This window comes from Leishmania mexicana, chromosome 25 (assembly GCF_000234665.1).
Source record: "Leishmania mexicana MHOM/GT/2001/U1103 complete genome, chromosome 25".
In the NCBI taxonomy this organism is placed as follows: Eukaryota; Euglenozoa; class Kinetoplastea; order Trypanosomatida; family Trypanosomatidae; genus Leishmania; species Leishmania mexicana.
The window spans coordinates 744,487-764,105 of record NC_018329.1 but is presented as its reverse complement, the minus strand read 5'-3'; the positions used below and the strand labels follow the sequence as shown (position 1 = coordinate 764,105).

The 19,619-nt window shown below is 62.8% G+C and overlaps 5 protein-coding genes across 5 annotated transcripts; all 5 read left to right on the top strand.

Moving 5' to 3' along the window:
• Nucleotides 1-430: 430 nt before the first annotated feature.
• LMXM_25_2020 (conserved hypothetical protein) lies at nt 431-1,348 on the top strand (the record flags this gene model as incomplete). Its single annotated transcript, XM_003876211.1, has 1 exon — nt 431-1,348. One exon carries the CDS (start codon nt 431-433, stop codon nt 1,346-1,348), a length of 918 nt encoding a protein of 305 aa, XP_003876260.1.
• A 1,684-nt stretch (nt 1,349-3,032) lies between these two features.
• On the top strand, nt 3,033-3,872 carry LMXM_25_2010 (conserved hypothetical protein; the record flags this gene model as incomplete). The annotated part of the gene is made up of 1 exon (XM_003876210.1): nt 3,033-3,872. The coding sequence occupies one exon, from the start codon at nt 3,033-3,035 to the stop codon at nt 3,870-3,872; it is 840 nt and encodes a 279-aa protein (XP_003876259.1).
• Nucleotides 3,873-5,945: 2,073 nt separating this feature from the next.
• On the top strand, nt 5,946-9,929 carry LMXM_25_2000 (conserved hypothetical protein; the record flags this gene model as incomplete). The annotated part of the gene is made up of 1 exon (XM_003876209.1): nt 5,946-9,929. One exon carries the CDS (start codon nt 5,946-5,948, stop codon nt 9,927-9,929), a length of 3,984 nt encoding a protein of 1,327 aa, XP_003876258.1.
• A 1,443-nt stretch (nt 9,930-11,372) lies between these two features.
• On the top strand, nt 11,373-13,097 carry LMXM_25_1990 (putative protein kinase; the record flags this gene model as incomplete). The annotated part of the gene is made up of 1 exon (XM_003876208.1): nt 11,373-13,097. One exon carries the CDS (start codon nt 11,373-11,375, stop codon nt 13,095-13,097), a length of 1,725 nt encoding a protein of 574 aa, XP_003876257.1.
• A 1,586-nt stretch (nt 13,098-14,683) lies between these two features.
• On the top strand, nt 14,684-19,102 carry LMXM_25_1980 (conserved hypothetical protein; the record flags this gene model as incomplete). Its single annotated transcript, XM_003876207.1, has 1 exon — nt 14,684-19,102. One exon carries the CDS (start codon nt 14,684-14,686, stop codon nt 19,100-19,102), a length of 4,419 nt encoding a protein of 1,472 aa, XP_003876256.1.
• Nucleotides 19,103-19,619: the final 517 nt, after the last annotated feature.

The window sequence follows — 19,619 nt, the reverse complement described above, 5'->3', positions numbered from 1 at the left end:
TTCGCGAGTCCTATGTGGCAGCGCTGTGAAGTGTACACATCGTCAGCCCGGTGGTTTGGGCTCGATCGAGATGGAGATGCCGTGAGGCCCACTTATCCCCATCGGCACTCGTGCATGCCGGAGGAAAGAGGTGCCTTGGCTTACCGGGCACAACCCACCCACCCACCCACCTCCACACACACACCTCCCCTCCCCTCCACCTCTTGTGCCTCTTCCATCGTTTCTCGTCACCGCTACCCCTCCGCCGCCTCCCTTCCTCCAGCACACACGCGCGGTCCCCTTCACAGTCCGCACAGAGTACCCCCCACAAAAAAAAAGCATACATACACGCAAAGAGGCGCGCACATCCCTGCCATCGCCCACACTGCACCTCCGCCACGCCTTCTCCCGCTCACCTACTCGCCCACTCACCCACCCCTTCACACCCCCTATGCAGAAGACGACCCTCCAGATCCTTCGCGAACAAGATGACGTCAGCAGCTCCTGCGTGCTCGCGCTCCTGAAGGGAAACGCCCACTTTCAGTCTCTCTCCAAGAACGAGGGTGAGGACATCCTCAGGCGCGACAACGAGGATGCCGAGAAGCTGAGCAACGGCATCCGCATCGCCATTCGAAAGGGCATCGTGAGCGGGAAGCCGGATGCGTCGCCGGTGAACAAGCTGAACGTGGTCGGACTCAGTGCACAGGAGGTGACGGACAAGATCATGGCAGCGCTCCCATCCAAGAACGGCAATATCATCATTCTGCAGGGACTCAGCGGCACCGGCAAGGGCACCACGGTGAGCAAGCTCAAGGATGCGCTGCCTAAGTGCGTCACGTGGAGCAACGGCAACATTTTCCGCAGCTACACTTATCTGTGCAACGAGGTTCTCGCTGCCCAGGGGAAGGAGATCACGGAAGAGAGCTTGACGGACGAGCTGCTCTCCTCCGTCGAGAAGCGCGTCACGTTCGTGAAGTGCGAGGACGGAATATTCCATACGATGCTCGACGGCACGACGCGCGTGGCGGACGTGCAGAACACGTTGCTCAAGACCCCACTTATCAGCTCCAAGGTACCGACGGTAGCCCAGAAGACCCAGGGCGAGGTCATCCGCTTCGGCGCTGGTGCCGTCAAGCAGCTCAGCGCCGACGGCTACAACGTCATTCTCGAGGGCCGGTCGCAGACGCTGGACTACATTGCGAGCCCCCTCCGCTTCGAGCTCGTCATCCCAGATGTGGAGGTGCTTGGCCAGCGCCGTGCAGCGCAGCGCGTCATGGCCAAGGCGCTGGAGATGTTGGGCGACAGCGCCTCGGAAGAGGAGGTCAGCAAGGTGCTGGTGAAGGCAGTCGAGACCCTGCAGCAGCAGTAGATGCTGCGGCTGAGGAAGGATGCCGCGCACGCGCCTCTGCGTTATGAGGAGACGGTGTCTGTAGTCACTCTGTCACGCCTTTCCCTTCCCTCCTCTTACCCTTGAACTCCCACGACGGTCACGATCCTCGTCTGTGGCGTCATGAGCAGACTGTGGATTCTTATCATAGTGCTCGCACACCCATGTGTACTTCTCGCTGATGGGGTTGTCTTATTTATGTTGTGTGTCGCTCCCTCCTCCCGCTCCACCGTGTGTGTGCGTGTGCCCGCGCTGCCCCGCCTCTCCTCTTCTTTTTCCCCTCATCAAGCCGCTCACCTTGCACACACACGCACAGGGAGACGGGCGTCGCTAAAGTTTGTCTGTCCCTTCCCCTCTCGATGCTCCATGCATGCGTGTGCGCGTTGCGCCGCATCTCGTGTTGCTGCTCTTTGGGTTTCTCTCTCACAGCAGCACGCTCGTCCGTCTCTTCACCGGCAGAGACACATATCCACGCAGCACCCGCGCACACACAGAGGCACATATCCGTCCCCCGCCGCCCCTACTGCGTCATGCTCATCACGTGGACATACGTCTCTCTCTTGCCTTGTGTAAACCAGCTCGTGTGTGAGGGGGGAGGGGAGGGGAGGCTGCTGCGCACCCGCGTGTTGGCGCGTGCGTGCCCGTACGTCCGCGCCATGACATGTATCATCCTTTCTGCCTCTTCGCACCCTCTCTCTATCCTTCGAATGTGAAGCTTCTATGTGCGTGCGTGTATGTGCGTGTAACTGTGCCTTCACCTTTCCTCCTGTGTGGCCGTCGCACACCGGCGTGGGTGGGCGTGTTGGCGGTGTCATGACTCTGGGCTGTCTGTCGACATCCTCCCTCGTTTTTCGTTCTCCTGCCCGTGTTGTCTTCTCTCGAGTGTGCAGATCAGCTCCTTGCCTGCGTGCTCCACGTGCACGTCTGTGTTGATGTGGATAAGTGTGACCCCTTCTTTGTTGGACGATGTGGCTCCGCAGCCGTCGCAGCAGCATTGGCCGCGGTGATGGTGAGAGCATGGATAGACGTGGTCCCGCCCGTGTCTCCCTCCTCTAACACACACACACACACACTGGGCACAGACAGGCAAGCACACGCAGGACATATAACTATAAAGCACAGCCTGAGCGTTGGGGCATCTTGATGACTGAGGGGAGGTTCTCGGTGCACGCTAACGTGGCCTTCACAGGCAGTGAGCGGCACAGGCGGCAACGCTTAAGCCTGAGCCCCCACATGGCAGCACATACAGGTGAGACGACTCCCAACCCTCGAGCATTCGGACGGCGCAACTCCTTCGCCGCGGCACACCGCAAGTCTCAGTGCTGGCGTATCTATGTATCTGTGTGTGTGTGTGTGTGCTCCTGCTCATGTGGACATCCGCTGAGTCACGGTAGGGCTGTCTTACGCACTTTCCGTTTTCGGAGACTGCGCCGCATCACACATGCGCATGTACATCTCCCGGCCCTTCACCCCCCCCCTCCCTTCCCCTCCCCTCCTCAAAGTCCCGCTTCCACACTTCGACCTCTCCCCTTGCCCAAGCACTCACCTTCGCATATCCCCCTACCGCCTTCGCCTATCGCTCCCTCTCTCCCGCACTCTGGCAGCCGCTCCTATACAGCCACCACCGTCACCCTTACCGCCCCCCCCCCTCTCTCCCTCGTGAACCATGTCCGCTGGTGGCGCTGAGTTCAAAGCCGAGATGCGTGCCGGCAAGCCGAAATTCGGCGTCTTCCTGAACTCCGCCAGCCCGCTGCTGGCCGGCCAGTTCAGCCACTCTGGCTACGACTGGCTGCTGATCGACGCTCAGCACTCGCCGGTGGACCCACTGACGATGGCGCACATGATCGCTGCCATCCGCACGGGTCACTCCAAGGTCATGGTGCGCGTGGCGAGCACGCAGGACCGCGCTGGCATCCAGTGCGCTCTGGACAACGGCGCCGATGGCGTGCTGATCCCGTACGTGAACAATGCGCAGGAGCTGCAGGAGGCCGTGTCCTGCTGCTACTATCCGACGACTGGCACGCGCTCCGTGTACCAGCCGCAGCAGTGCATGAACGCGAAGGGCCTACTGGGCTACGTGCCGGAGTCGAACAAGAACGTGGTGGTCGCCTTCCAGGTGGAGACAGCGGCGTGCATTGACAACCTGGAGGAAATCATGGCAGTGAAGGGCATCGACATCGCTTTCCTTGGCCAGAACGACCTCTGCATGTCCATGGGCCTGTACGACGGCCGCTACGTGTTCCCCCAGATGTACTTCTCGCCGGAGCTACAGGCTGCCACGGACAAGCTGATCACAACGGCCAAGAAGCACGACGTCATCCTGGGCCTGTTTCTGTTCGGCACGGACCGCGTAGGCGAGTTCCTGGAGAAGGGCTTCACCTTCATCAGCATCGGCAGCGAGCTGCACCACGCCATGGTCCAGGCCGGCACCTGGGTGAAGGCGCTGAAGGATATATCGGAGGAAAAGGGCAAGTCGTGGACGAACCAACCTAGCGCCCTCGTGTAAGTGGGCGCAACAGCGGCCGCCGGTCGCGATGGTAGAGGGGAGGGGCGAGAGCGTGCGCTGGCACAAGCACACACCAGCGCATGTCGGCGTTGCTGCTGAGCCACCCACCCACCCCCTCCCCCGTCCCCTCTGTCTCTCTCCGTTCACTTCTTTGGCCTCCCTCGTTCTTTTATGTGTCTTTTGTTTTCTGTTCCCTGGCAACTGCAGTGGTCCCCGGTGCCGCTGTCAACAGCGGGCGCACGCACCGTAACGTGGTGCACGACGCACAGACCCTCTAAGAGCAAGGGGGCGGGGGGCAGGCTGTCGACCCTCCTACGCGGAGGCCCGATAATGGCACAGCAGCGGCCGCGGTGGAGGAGAGGGGGTGATGGCATCCCTTGTTGTACGTGTGTAGTGAGTGTGAGGGCGGTGGTGCGAAGAGATGACGTGCAACACGCATAAGTGTGTGCGCTCCCACACACACACACACACGGACACACCGTGCCCCTGCGACCCGCGCGAGATTCTTTTACTTTTTCCTACGCGCTAGCCTCGCTGCCTACCCGCTACTCTCTCATCCGGCTGTGAGCACGCTCCTTTAAATTTACTAACACGCTCACTCGCACACGTACCCAATCACACCTGCACGCACGGGCGCAGGCCCGCACGCCCATCGCCTGCTCGCTTGTGGCTCCCCGAGTCATCCTCCGACCACGTGTTCACACACTCGACGAACAGCTCAGTGACCGCCGTCTTGCGGACGTCGATGACGCCTCTCTTCTTCTTCGTGAATGGACGTGTGTGGCATCGATGCCGTGAGAGGACGAAGAGCTGGCCGGTGAAGTGCCTGTGCGTGCATGCGCGTGTGTACGTGCATGTATATGTGTGTTACTGGTAAAACACAACGTGCCGACGTTGGAGCGGCTGGAGGGCCATCCTTTCCATGCAGAGACGGCGATGCGTCGCTGCCGTGTCGTGCAGTGAGCTGACGGCACGCCTGCCGCTGGTGTCGCGGAGGCGCGGAGGGACCCAGGTTGTGGGGTGGCGCATGCGCTGCGGTTCGCCGCTGCACCAAGTGCTGCGTGTGTACTAGTTGTGAGCGAACAAGGGAGAGGGAGTGCACGGCTGTTGCAGCTGTGCGGGGGAGGGGGGGGAGAAGTCTGTGTTGGGCATGAATGGTGCATGTTCGCGCATACCCGCACCTCTCCCCCCTCCCCTCCCTCCACCTTTCTTACGTGGTCTGTGACACACACATGCACACGCACGCACGTGTTCGAGACACCCGCATGCACCATAGGGTCCGCGTGCACCTCTTTGCTGTGAAAGAGGGTCGCTTGACTGTTCGTACTCGCTGTCATCAGCGGCCCCCCTACCTGCCTGCCTGCGCACGAGCGTACTTCCCGTCTATCTCCCTCCAACACTCTCCAACTCCCCACACGGGTAAGCGCGAAGTACTGCAGCAGGTGTGTCGGTGGTGTCTGCCTATGTGTGCTGCTGTGTACACAGCACAAGTCCAGACGTATACACGAACGCGGGCACTCCGACACACACATACACACACAGAGCGAGGCCATCACGCACAAGTGCACCGTGTGCACTGGAAGAAGCATAGACCCCTCACCTCCACCCCTCAACCACCACAGGTCCAGTCACTCACAAGCACAGACACAACGTACCTCTTCAAGACAGCAGGGCGCTACATAACGGCGAGAGCAGCTGCATCAACCGCGGCACACGTCTTGAAGTCCACGAAGAAGGATAGGGCTGCAGCCTGGCTTACGTTGCTCTGCACTGTAGTGGTTTCATCATCCTTTCATAGAGACTGCCAACGGGGGAAGGCCACACACCGTCACGGCGAGGGTGCTGAGGGACTGCCAAGGGGGGTTCTCCGCCTCCTCCTCCCCCCTCTCCCGCATCCCCAACACTCTACATACAAGGAGGACCGGCTACATCAGTAGCTGGTGTTGCCGCTCTCAGTGTGTGTACGTGTGTGTCTGTATTTTACCCGTCTGAGGAGCAAGAAGGGAAGAAAAGGGAGAAGCCCTAGGCACAAGGAAGCCCTACCCACTGGTACACACAAGGCCGCGCACAGCGATGCCTCGGTCCGGTAGCCCAGCGTGGCATTCCCGCTCGGCGGAGCAGACAGCCCGCCTTCTGCTCTCCAACGCCTTTCGGCATGATACGTGGGAGTGCGCGGCGGCCCGGAAGCAGGTTCAATTTCATGGCGGAGCGGTGCACACGCTGCGTCTCCGCTTTCGCGAGCTTACTAAGCAGCGGATTGCGGCAAGCGATGTCGAGGCCGTTAATCTCGCTCTCTTCGACCCCACACGCAAGATGTTTCTTGGCGCGACGTACCAGCTGGAGGCACGTGATATAACTCGGCCGCTGGCCGTGCAAGTGGCGCCGACCCAGCTCCTTGTGTTGGAGACTGTGGTGCATGACACTCGCCCGTCGGCACCGCTGGAAGAGTACCGGGTTACCAGCTGGGGCTTCTGCCCAGTGGAGGAGATGATGAGGGGTACGATCTCGGTCAGGCTGCGGCCTGGCAGTGCGCACCTCCTGCTCGTGGAGCAGAGCTCGTGGCCCCCGGTTAGCCTGCCGACGGCCCCGAGCGACGTCGCGCTAACATGTGATGTGGCTGTGGACCAGGACGCAGCACTCGCGCAGCTGATGGGGGAGCTGGTGCCGCCTGGCATCTTCGTCTCCGAGAACTTTACACGTGCCACGCCAATGCCTGGCACCTCACTTTTCCGACTGTGTGTGAGGAACATTGAGCTGTCTGGATCGACGGAGGAGTCAGCGTTGAACCTAGCCGACCCGGACGCGGACTGGTCCGTCGCAGCGGTGGCCCATAACGGCTTTCAGCAGCTTGGCAAGGGCAGCGAAGTGTCGCTGATCTTAGAGGCACCGAGCGACGGCAGTCGGCACAGCTCCTCATCGATCACCTCTTCCTCATCTACTCGGCGTCCGCCTGCAGCGCCAGCCGCCAACACGGTCCTTCTGCGCTCTGACCTGCCTCTCGAAATTGACCGACTGCCCGTGCATTCCGCCACGTCGTTGGTGCTGGCCATACGCCGCCGCGCGCCAGGCTCACTCGCCTTTGCCGTTCTGGGCTTCTGCGTGCTACCGCTTTGCATGATGCCGATGCAGGACCGCGACATCCGAGTGGAGAACCTTCCCGCCTTGCGGGGCCCCTTCTCCTGCGAAGACGCACGGCTGCTGATGGTGGACTCGACGAGCCCGTACGGGCGGCTGCCGATCGCGGTAACCCTCACCGTGGAGTACCACGACACCGGCAGGCCAGCAAGGGCGCTGTCCGCAGGCCCCGTCGCCGCCCCATCGGCGGTAGCAGCACAGCAGAGGGAGGAAATCACGAAGGACGAGGTGAGCTCTTCCTCGCTGACGTCCTCCGCCTCCTCCGTCATCTCCGGAGCGAGGCCGGCGCAGGTTCTTTCTACCGCCGACGTCCCTGGCAGTCGCGTGGCGGTGGGGCCACCCAGCTACACACCCTTGCCGGCACCCGCCGACGGCGGCGACAGTGCAGGCATCTTCAAGCTGCTCTGCACCATCATGGAGGAGCTGCACAAGGTGCGCGAGGCACAGGACATGATTCTCCAACAGACCAGCGGTGATGGCAGTGGCTTGGCTGCCCTCAGTCCTGCCCTGCAGGAGCGTCTCAACAAGGGCCTGGCGGACGGCGGCGTCGACTTGGTCGACCTCGCGCCGCGGCCCCTCGCAGTCTCGTGGAGGGCGCGCAAGCTCATGCAAGATGGCGTGCAGCCCATTCTTCACCCCCTTCACGGGACACTGCTGGACGACACGGCGCCGGTCGTTGACGAGCTCACGTCGTCTCTCTACGGCTTCCGGCTGGAGGGCATAACCGTGGACAGCGCGTTGCACATGCCGGCGGACATCTGTCTTCTCTTCTCGTTCGGTCCTCTACCGTATCAGCAGGTGGGTCCCCTGCACGTCACCTCGGTGGAACAGACGCCCACCAACGAGAGTTACAAGGTGTACGACGATCGCCGCGACGCCGGCTTTGTGTGGTGTGAACCGACAGCGGCACTGCAGTGCAGTGCTATGCGCAAGTACAAGTCCTTGAGCAACGCTGTTGTCTACGTGCACCTGTACGACGCCCTGAGTATGTTCTACCTCGCCACGGCAAGCCTGCCGCTGGCCACCTTCCGCCGCCCCATCTCGGCCACGTGCGCGATGATCCCCATGGATGTGGTGCTGCAGCGGGACTTGAGCATGACGGAGCAGGTGGTGCCACCAAAGGTGTTTCCCGTGATGCGGCATGCGGGTCAACTGCACCTCACCATCTTCTGCGTAGGCATCGGGGCCGCCGCTGGTGATGGGAAGAGCTGCGCGGCTGCGCTCGCTACCGTGCGTCTTCCGGAGAACGTGCCGAGTCGCGTCATTACCGCAAAGAAGCTGCGGCACGCCGACCGGCTGAGCCCGGCAGGCGCAATCACACTGCCCTCCGGTATCAATGGCGCCGCAGCGGCGGACGGCGGCTCCTCGGACTCGCCCAGAGCTGCCGCCCCGCCGACTCCGGAAGCGAAAAAGGGCCGCGGCGGCGGTGCGAGCGGAGTCGGCACCCTGCACTGGCAACGCGCGCAGTACTTCAAGACCCAGCTGCGGGAGCACCAGCAAAGCGTGGGGACGGCGCCGCAGCTGCCGGGTGTGCCCGACGCACACGTGCAGGCAGCGCAGGAGGCGGCCGAGTTGGAGTACCGCCTGCGCCAGCTCGAACTCGAGCGCGCCGCCGTCAAGTCGCGGCGCATTGCCGAGGCGTTGCTGAGCCGCCTCACTGTGGAGCACGACGTACTCGTCATCTCGTGGCGCCCCGAGGTGGTGCGGACGTCCTTCGCGAACCCTTTCTATTGCGCCATGGAGTTCTTTGTGGAGGTGGACCCGCGGGACACCGACGTCTGCACTGTCACAGGCGCGCCCAACTTTGTGTTAGGGCCGCGCGAGAAGACGGAGCTGTCGCTGGCAATACGGCTCTCCATAGCGCAGGCAGCCGGCGGTGGCGGTGGGAGTGGCGCGAACCAGCAGCAGCAGAACATCACAGTGCGCGTTTACTCTGAGACGCGGGAGCTGGTCTGCTGCATCCGCGTACGTGCCACCGTCGTGCCACCGGTGGTGGACCGGCGCTACGAGATCTTCGGTGCACCTGGCACGGAGGTGTCCAAGCGTATCCTCTCCCGCACCTTCTCGTCTGCGAGCTTTCCCGTCACGACCGGCAGCTCCGCCCTGCTGCAGCGCATGCGTGAGCTCTGTGCCTTCGTCGCCACGTCGGGCGAGAAGACGTCCGTAAGCACGAATGTGGTGCTGGACCCCATCACGCAGGCCTACATCACCGCGTGGGAGGAGGCAACTGTGACGACAGAAATACCGAAGGAGGTTGGCCGCCAGCGTATCGAGTACGTGACGCTCTTCTACGACGCCGCCATGAGTCGCCTGTACGAAACGTGGGAACTGTGCATCTTCGCCTGTGAAAGCTTCATGACGCGGGACATCTATTGGGGTCAGACAACGGCACTGGGCCTGCCTGCGGAGGGGACGCGCGACCTGTACTGCAGCGACACCGCCGTCACGGTGGAGCGGCGCGGGGCGTCGTACGTGCTGCGCCTGCACCCCCGCGACGTCGGCACGCAGCGCATGCTTCTCCACACCCTGCAGGACGACACGCTCAAGAAGACGCTAGTGACAGTGTCCACCGTGCACCCCACGCCGACGTACTCACAGGTGATCGAGCTCTCCCTCGCAGAAGTGAAGGGCCCCGTGCTGCGCCGCCTCACGTTTGTAAATTGCGGAGACCGCGAGGAGGTGTTCCAGGTGCATCACAACTACAAGTTCAACCTCCGCGTGAACCCGTCGAAGTTCACGCTGGCCCCAAGCGACACGCAGTTCGTCCGCCTTCAGTTCGACCTCCTGACGCTGCCGCCCGGTCAGCAGGAGGGGCGGTGGCCAGTGTGGATCTTCATCAACAACTCCGAGGACAAGACGGTGGAGTCGTACCATCTGCAGATCGTGCTCCGCGCGCACCCAATCGTGAGCGTCGAGCCATAGGTGCGTGCGGTAAAAGAGAAGAGGCGGGAAGGTCAGTGGTACAGCTCGGCGGTGTGTACGTATCCTGGCCCCACCCCCTCTGCCCTCCCCCCTCCCACCCGCTTTCTCACCGGCCATAGATAGCGCAGCTCTATTCCTGCCGCCTTTTCTCATTGTTTCTGTCCATCAGGAGCCCCTGACGATGCCGGCCATCTCAGCGCGTCGTGTCACAGGGGTCCCGTGCTTGCTCTCTGGAGACTCCAAGCAGTCTGCCGCCTGACCTCGAGTACGGCTGGCGAAGTCTCAGTATCCGGCTGCCAGCTCTGGGCTGGCGCCGTGCCGGAGAGACATGCGCTCATGACAACGCTTGCACCGGCTCACTACGAATCCTGCCGGCGATTCAACAGGTATGCACACCCGCCTACTGCTTCTCTGCGTCTGCTGCGTTGACGTGATGTTGAGCATAATCCTGGGCCTCGCCTGCACTGCATACAGTGGCTTTGCACTGGACTGAAGGATGCCAGGCTGTGTTGCTTGGTCCCGCTCCGTGACGCAGCCGTCGTGCAACAAAGGTGGGTGAACTGTGGTTGTGCTTGCGTGTCACCCTGCTGCCCTGTTCATGCTAGAATTACATCTATCGTGCCAACGTGTCCATTTTTCTGCCATAGAACACAAAGTAAGCTGCTCCTTCCCCTTCTCCCCCGGGCCTGCCGCGGGGCCCCTCCCCTCCCCTCGCATCGCGTGGTGCGCAGCAGCCGTGGGCACACGCGCTACAGCAGTGCGCCGTCCCGGTCACCTCAGCACGGCCCCCGCCTCAAAGGCAACGCACCCGCCCGCATCCCAGGTCGCTTCTGTGCAACGCCGTCCACGACCGGACCGCCGACATGCGTAGCGCGGAGTCGCTCCGACTCCCCAGCGTCGTAGGCGCCTGGCCCTGTCACCACGAGAAGTGGTTGTGCATTGGCGGGAATAGGGGAGGGCAGGGGCTGCCCTGACATCGCCACACACAGAGCGGGGGAAGGGGTGCACGGGGAGGGGCCTGAGACACGACGCACGGAGGCGTGTGTCCCTCCCACAACCACACCTTTGTCATCCGGGCTGTGGAGGGGGGGTGACACATGGAAGGCAAAATCCACACATGCGCTCATCCGTGTCGAAGATGATCCCGCACGCAGGCCACTGCGCACACGAATACACACGTTCGGTGGCACGGGAGCACTGTGTCCTCACCTACCCCTCCTCACCCACCCCTTTTCTCTCTGTTGATCTCCGCGCACACACATACACATGCAGATATACGCGGGGAACCTCCGTCTGTTGTGAGGAGGCAGCAGAGGGACTGACCCGTCTCCCTCCTCCCACCCCTCGCCGCCTCCTGTTGAGTGTCACCACACAGCAGCACTCTCCACGAACTCCACTGCGACAGACAGACAGACAGACACCCACACACACACAAGGAACAGCATGGAGGCCGTGGTGAAGCTCAATCGAAAGCTGGGGATGGGCGGCCGCGGCGTTGTTTACGAGGGCTTCGATCACGCCCGAGGGCACTTCGTCGCCATCAAGGAACTGGTCTACATGGAGCCCAGCATTGCTGGCGAAGACGACGCGGAGCTGGCAGCCATTTTGAGTGAACTCGCATATATGCGCGAGGCACAGCACACGAACCTCGTCGAGTATTACGGCGCCCGCCGCTGCGCCATCGGCATTCAGATTATAATGGAATACGTAAGTGGCGGCTCGCTAGACTACGTGTTGACGCGCTGCGGCCCTTTGCGCGAGAACGTCGCCCGTGCCTATACCCGAGATGTACTCGAGGCACTGCACTACCTGCACAAGACAATGCACGTGTGCCACCGTGACGTGAAGCCGGCAAACATCCTCATCACGCCGGACGGGCGGTGCAAGCTGGCCGACTTCGGGGTCGCAAAGCAGGTCGAGGTGACGACACCGACGCGCCCAGCGCATGCAGAACGCGGCGGACAAGGCATGGGAAAGGAGGAAGAGGGCAACTCCCCGCGCCACCGCAACGGCGGGCGTCAAGGCTACCTGCAGACAGCGGTGGGAACGCCATGGTACATGGCGCCAGAGGTGATCAACGGCGGCGTCGAGGACGACGACGACGAAGACGTGGAACTTGACAACGCGTACGCAGCCACCTTCGGCGGCGACGCAAACAGCGGCAGCTTCAGCGAGGACTGGACGAGCAGTGGCCTGGCGCACACATCACCTCACGCATCCGCCTCGCCACCGCCGCTGTATTCGTCATCGAACTACTACAATCCACTCAAGAGCATTGTCAAGAAGGGCCGCCTTGGTGCGCGCTCGGTTGGCTATACCACCAGCGCCGACATCTGGAGTGTTGGCGTCACCGTGTACGAGATGGTCACCGGCACGAAACCTTTCGGCGCCGACCTGACCAACCCGTCTGCGGTGCTCTTCCGAATCGCGAACTGCGCCGCATCTCCGCCGCAGCTGCCGGCGGACGTGCACGTCTCGGCGGAGCTGCACAGCTTCTTGGACTTGTGCTTCGTGTACGACAAAGACCTCCGCGCGACGGCGGCGGAACTCTTGGGTCACCCATGGCTGCAGCCTGTTCCTAAGGGGGGCAGCAGCGGCGGTGGCAGCACCAGTGCAGCTGAGAAGCCACCTCGCCCGCTCTTCATCGGAAAAAGTCACTCTCGATCTGACATGCGCGTGGACGAGGGCGAACAAGTACAGCGCCATCAACAGCCAGTGACCCGACGCACCGTCTTCGACGGCGTCCCCCTCCTCGACTCCATCGACCTTCCAGCCTACCCCGCAACGGCAGCGGTCTCGTCTCCGGCTTCCTCTGCGGTAGTGGAACGTGGCGGCAGCGGAGAGGGAGCCCATCCTGTCCCTGACACTTCACCAGGGCGTGCGCGGCACAGCGCGCACCATCTGTCGTGCAGCGGAACCCATTGCAGCGGCAGCAGCGTTACTCGCCCCTCGCCCTCAACCATTTCGCCGCCGCCATCATCCATTTCTATCGCGGAGCAGGCAGAGGCGTCTTCGCGGTACGCGGCTGTGCGACAGCGCATTGGACATACCCGTGCAACCAACTCCGCGCACACCGCCACCTACGCGGCACCACCGACGGTGCAGTCAAGCGGCGGTTCTCTCTTCTCCACAAACGGCGAGTTCGTCGATTTTATATCGCACCCTTGATGGGGCGGAGGGGCACCTGCAGCAGCCGCAGCTGCTCTTGCTTCCATATCAAGAGCCCCAGCTGTGTGTGTGTGTGGTGTATACGCCTGCTCTTCGAGCTCCCCTCCTCCTCCTCCCCCCTCCGACTGAAGACGGCCGCTGGCACCTCCCCTCGTCTCTCCTCTCTCCGTTGTACATTTATTTCTTGCCTTCACCTCTCGGTCGCCGCTTAGCTGATCATGTCTGTGTGTGTGTGTGTGTGTGTACATGTGCAATGTTGGGCGTGTGCCCTGCTTGGACCGTCTGCAGTGCTCCCCCGCTCCGTTGACGTGCCTGTAGGGGGTGCGGGCCACGTTTGCGTCTCTGCTTTCATGTACTTGGGCGCATGCCTCATACGGGTGGTTGGAGGCCGCACTAGATGAAGGATGCAGCGCCGGACTCACACGCACACACGTGCCCCCACCCCACCACCACGCAACCTTTTACGACGCGGAGTGTGCGTACGTGTGCCGGTGTTCAGGCCCTGTGGATGCAGCAAGAAGGTGGGTCGCTCTCTCCCTCTTTCTGCTCCTGCCGCTGTCTCCCCCCTTCCCCCCCCCACACACACATGGCCACCGCCGTCTGTGAGTTGGGCGTGTATGCATCATGCTGTGCCTCAATGGCACAGTTGCCGTGCGGCACACTACCGCAGCACCGCCTCCCCCTCCCCCCTCATAGCCGCTCTACCCGCCTCTCACATCACCCTCTCTTTTCTCCATGCCTTACTGCATGTGCGATGATGTGTGTGCTGGCCGAGCGGTGCCGCTCGCTATAACGTCGTAAAGCCCAGGAGCCATCAGCGTGCCACCCCACACAAGGGAGCTCATCGGCACTGACGCACAGGCCACGATTTCACTTCTTCGCACGTGCGGCTCTCCGCACCCTCCCGCCCTTGCCGTGACGTGTCGAGCACACCGATATACGTCTGTGTACACGGCTGTGAGCTTAAGTGCTCGTACTTGCTTGCTTTCTCTCTCCCTCTTCAGTGCCAGCACCGAGACACACACACGCACGCACACGGGGCATACAAGTCTTCATAGAGAACACAGGCAAGTGGTAGTGGTGGGGGCCATTGCGAGCCCAATACGGTCGATAAGCGGGGACGAGGCCATCAAGGACACAGGCGCACAAGCGCCTACACAAGCCATTTCTCTTGGTGGACGCCTTCGTCCTTCCCTCCAATTCCATACACACACACATACATACATGTACACCGATCTGCATCAAGTATCGTAGTCCGTACCCCCTCCCCCCTCCTCCCGTCCTCCCATACTCTTAGAAGCGGCCAGCTGCATCAGCACCGTGGGCCTATCCTGCGTTCTACCTTTGTTGTGGCTTCCCTTCGTGCGTGTTGGCGTGCGTGCCGTCCTTCGCACGAGCCCATCTTTCTCCATCACCATCACCATCATCATCACCATCTCTCCTCCGTTCTTTAGCGGCGCCTGATCGACGTTTGGAGCGCAGGCACACTTGCGTCCTCGAATCCGTCTCACGGCGCGTCCAACGCGGTAGGGCGCTGCGCTTTTTCGTTCGTTTGTTTCCTGCCTTAGCGAGAAGGTCATCGAAGGATGCTCCGACTTTCTGTGAGGTCGTTGCAGTGGCAGTCGCCGAGCCGTGTGGGCGGCTGGGCGGCCACGGCAGCGTCAGCGAGGATAGCGACAGCCACCCCCACCGCTGTGAGCCACAACCAACACACCATCACCACAAGCGCCCTTCAGGGTCAAGACATGACCGAATTCACGCGACGTGCGTCAGCCATGAAGAAGCGGTGGCGCGGCAGGGGTCAGTACGGCTTCGCACGCGCGGAGGCGCAGCGCTTCCTCGACTCCGAGGTGCCGAAAGGCAACCTTGGTGCCTGGATGGAAGAGGGCAGCAATGCGGTCGCGCTGTCACAGCTGCTGAGCTTCTTCGAAATCCAGCCAGAGGCGTCGCTGGCGTCGCTCATTTTGAACAAGCTCATTCGAACAGCCGAGGACGAGTCTGCGCCGCTGATCAGTCGACTGCACGCCGCCCTCAGCCTTATCTGCACCCGTCCCGACGAGAACTACGAGCGCGTATTTCACGTGATCGCGCAGGCGCTGCAGCAGCTTCATCGAATCGCGCTCGATGGCGGCGGGAATGGCAGCAGCACCAGCAACAGCGTCGGGGGCGGTGGCACGGGCCGAGTGGACAATGGCACCTCCCTCGTTTCACCAGCGCAGATGCTTCCGTTCGATGCAGTTGGCGTGTGCGCCAAGGCACTGCAGCGGTGCGGGAAGCGAACGCCGCCGATGCTGAATGAGCAGCTAGCCGCGTTCTCGATGGCGCTGCTGCAGAAGACCCCGGCTACAAGCCTCCCCTACATGCAATCAACGCTTCTGCGCCTGTATGCGTGGATGGTGCGAGCGGAGCGATCGGAGGCGAGCCAGCTGCTCTGCATCTTGATTGAGGAAACTGGCGAGTTCGCGCGGCAAGACTTTGGCACGCTGATGATGTCATGCGCGCGGCATCACCAACTCATGCATCTTCCAGTGGAGCTTATCCAGCGTCTCGCACGCGTCGCCTTCCAGTACCGCAACTCCGTCAACGGCCGCGACGGCGCGGCGATACTCGGCACTCTTGCCAAGCTGGTCGTCTCTCTCACCGCAGGTGCGAACGGCGTGACTGCTGCCGACGTGGTCCGTGCTCAGGATTACTTCAACGCGCTGTTGGAGGAGATGCAGCAACGCGTCCTGCGCCTGTTCGACGTCAACGACAAGCTATTCTGGAGCAACTCCGAGGACATGTCGTCCTGCGCGTTCGCGTACGAGCTTGGTGGGCATGTGCGTTACCACCGTGTGTTTCAGGCTTACGCGGCGTACGTGCAGCACTCCGTGGAGAGTTTTGAGCCGCCGCAGCTGGCCCTCGCTACGGGCATTCTGCGCCGAGCGCAGCTGCTCACCCCGCACCTGGCTGCACGGCTGTCCGAGAGAATTGAGGTGGTCCTGGGTGAGCTGCGCTTGGCGGAACTCTCGCACATCTGCGCCACTTTCGCCGCGCTGCCGTCGCCGCGGCCGGGCTGGTGGGATGAGGCGAGGGCCGTCGCACTGCGTCTTCTCCAGCCAGACGTCAGCGGCCTTGTCTCTATGAACCTCGCCATCGCCTTCCCTGAGCAGCCTGGCTTCGCCGAAACCATCGACTACGCGCAGATCACCAGCCGGCAGCTCGTGGATCTTCTCCCCATCACGCTGGGGTCAGCCCAGTTTGGGGAGACGGTGGTAGCGACGATGTGCCAGCGATTGGTCTCGCAAGGGGAACGCTTCGCACCGGATGACCTGCGGCTGCTGCTGGCCTGTGGGGAGCGTCCGCAGCTGGTGCAAGCGGCACAGGAGCACCTCCGCCAGGCTTTTGCCCAGCCCGTGTGGAGTACGGACACCCTCTACTCCCTGCCGCTCGTGATCGACGCGGACCACCCGGAAAGGAACCTGCAACACTTCAGCGTGGCGAAGGCGTTAGCGGCGGCCAAGACGGCATCGGTGGGCCCGGCGCAGTTCGTGTCACTAGCAGAGCTGCTCCTCGGCTCTTTCGGTGACACGGATCAGGCCGTGCGTGAGTACGTCCAGGCCGGCGGGGATGACTTGGTGAAGGAAAAAGGTGTGTACGGCGGTACCGTTGTTCGCTACCTTTCCGTTGTACGCCGCTTCCCGAGCATGGTGCCACACACCCAGTGGCTGCACGACTACGCCGATATGCTGGAGACCCAGATGCCGGCGATGGATCCTGACAGCCTCGAGGATGTCCTTCTCTCCCTACGCACCCTTTACGAGGATGTGGCCAAGACACCGGCGCTGCAGATGGTGCTGTCGTCTCTCGTGCGGCGGTTCTACGAGGAGCTGGCTGACTCGGAGCAGACGGCGCGCATCACGGTGCTTGTGGTGTACTTGCAGAATGGCATGACGCTGCCGCTGCTCACCGCGAGCAGCCCGACGCTGCAGCGTGTGACAAGCAAGGAGTCGCAGTACACGCCGGAAGTGCGTCGGGCATTGGCGATGATGCCAACGCCAAAGGCCCTCCCGGCGGAGGAGCGTCGCGGACGGTTTGTCCTGAAGCATCTGGAGCCAGCCCACCGCCGTAGCGAGGCGGCGATGCCGTTGCTGGACCTGAATTTCGGCGACCCCTTCCTTGATTCGCTGTCGATTGTGGCGCCTGCAGCGAATCCCCAGGCACAACCCCCAGTGGTCGCAGAGGCACCCTCTGCCCTGTCCAGCGCACCCGCCACCGAGACTGCTGCATCGGCTCCTGAGACTGAAACAGTCACCGCCTCGCCATCTCCGCCACCGAGAGAGGAGAAGCCGATGTCCTACTACGCGAAATTCTTCAGCTCCTCGGTGGGGCAGATCTTTGCCGGCCGTGGCGACCGCTCCCACGAGGAGAAGCCGGCGACCCCCAGCGAGTCGGCAGCGCCGCCGAGGGAGGAGGAACCGCAGAAGCCCGAGGCACCACCGCAGCCCCGTCGCACGCGACTGCACCCCTCAGCCCACACCCCCGTGGCAGCAGCAGCAGCAGCACCGGTAGCGGAGAGTGAGCCGTCTCAGCCACAGTCAACGCAGCAACAGCCGTCCTCGCCAGCCGCCACCCCTGCTGCCGTCCCTGTCACCACCTTTACCACAGCCTGGGGTAGCAGGGCACCGCCGCTTGCAGGCCCTGGATGGGGCTTCGCCGCCGCCGCGACATCACAGTCGACATCGGCCACCGCGGAGAAGCAACACAGCAACGCGTTCAGCTCCCTTTTTGGTATGCCGCCCATCCCGTCACCAGCGGCAACCGCGGCCCCGGCTCCTATAGCGAAACCTGCGACCGTCGCTGCCCCCGCAGTCAGCCGCCCGGCGCGCATGGGCGGTATGGGTGGCAACAACATCTTCTTCAACCCGAGAAACCCCTCGGCCTCGCGAGGGCGACCAGTCATGTCACATAAGGCAGTCATCACGCGCCCGGGGCTGCACGGTGCTGCGGCGACGACGACCGGGGCAGCGGTGGGCCGGCCACCACCCGCAGCCACCGCTTCGGAGACCGTGTTCAACTCAGCCGCGGCGGAGGGCATGAGACGCATCTCCGTGGATACGGGCCGCGCTTCTCAGGTGTCACCGCTCGCCAGCACTCCAGTTGGCCCGCCGATCGTCCGGAACGCGGCCGCCGCCCCCACCACTGACACGGCCGCGGCGGCGGCGAATCGACACCACAGCGGAAACGGCATGGCAAAGATCGCTGGGTACAACATAGGCGAAGGGAACACAAGGGGAGCGGTGACCACCGCTGCGGGCGGGTCTCCAGCGGCACCCTTTTCGGCTGGCGGGCAGGAGAGCAGGTCGGCGCTGGACTGGATGGATGCGGCGCGGCGTGTGGGGCGAGTGACGCGGCTGCCACGCAACAAGACGAAGACGCGCTCACAGCACAGCCTGTCGGCCTGGCTCAACACACCAACCGCACGGCTGGACAGTCCGGCCAAGGAGGAAACCGGTGAGGCGGCGTCCGAGCCGCCGGCCGCGGGACGCGGGCGGCAAGCGACGGTCGCGGAGGTACTGAAGAGGCGCCGGTCAAAGAGGGACTCCAGCAAAAGCGCTACCGAGGCGGCGGCCACTGACGAGGTCGGAGGATCCCACGCAAAACGAGGTGGCGGCGGCGGCCGTGGGAGGGGGCGGGGCGGAAAAGCTGGCACGGCAGGTGGCAAGGCGGCGAAGGCCACCAAAGCCGCCGGCCACGCCCACCACCACGGCAGGGTGGCAATCACGGCAGTGCAAGCGAAGAAGAGGGGTGGTAAGGTCGCTGCGGCAAGCGCTGCACCGGCGTCGTCATCGAAGAAGGGCGCAGCAGCCAAGTCCGCCAAGGCAGCGGCATCATCGAAGGGCAGCGGTGGCGCTGGCAACAACGGACGCACAAAGCGTGCCGCCTCGACGACGGTGGCGGTGAAGCCGGCGAAGAAGGCGGTAAAGGCGGCTGCCAAGAAGAAGCCAGCGAAGGGGAAGAAGTAGTGGGGCGTCATTCGGCGTGTCTTGCATCCCGCCGGCACCGTCTCTCTCCGTCTCTTCTCCAGCCTCACCACGGCAGCTGCGCTGTGAGTGATACGTGTATCCCCTCACCCCCCTCCCCCACCGTTGCTACCCAATCACCCCTCCCTCCCTCACCGCAAGAAAATGCAGCACGACGACGACGGCTCGTTGGCGCCGATGGGTGATGTCGAGGTGCCGAATCTCGAGTGTCATGGCGCACGTCCGTGCGTGCGTGTGTATGCGTGTGTGTACTTGTATGGAAACAGACGGCGTTGCATAGAGGCGAAGAGCGAGGAGCCGAGGGCAGGGACAAGAGAAGTCAGCGATGGGATGCATAGAGCGTGTGCGCGCGTGTGTAAAGGAGAGAGTGTGTGCGTGTGTGGGTGCACGTACAACAGCGAAAACCCCTGTTTTCCCCGTGTATGGGGGAGCGGGGAGGGGAGGGTATAGAAGGGCGTAAAACGCAGAAGAGGAGGACCAGCCGCGCACATCGTGACGG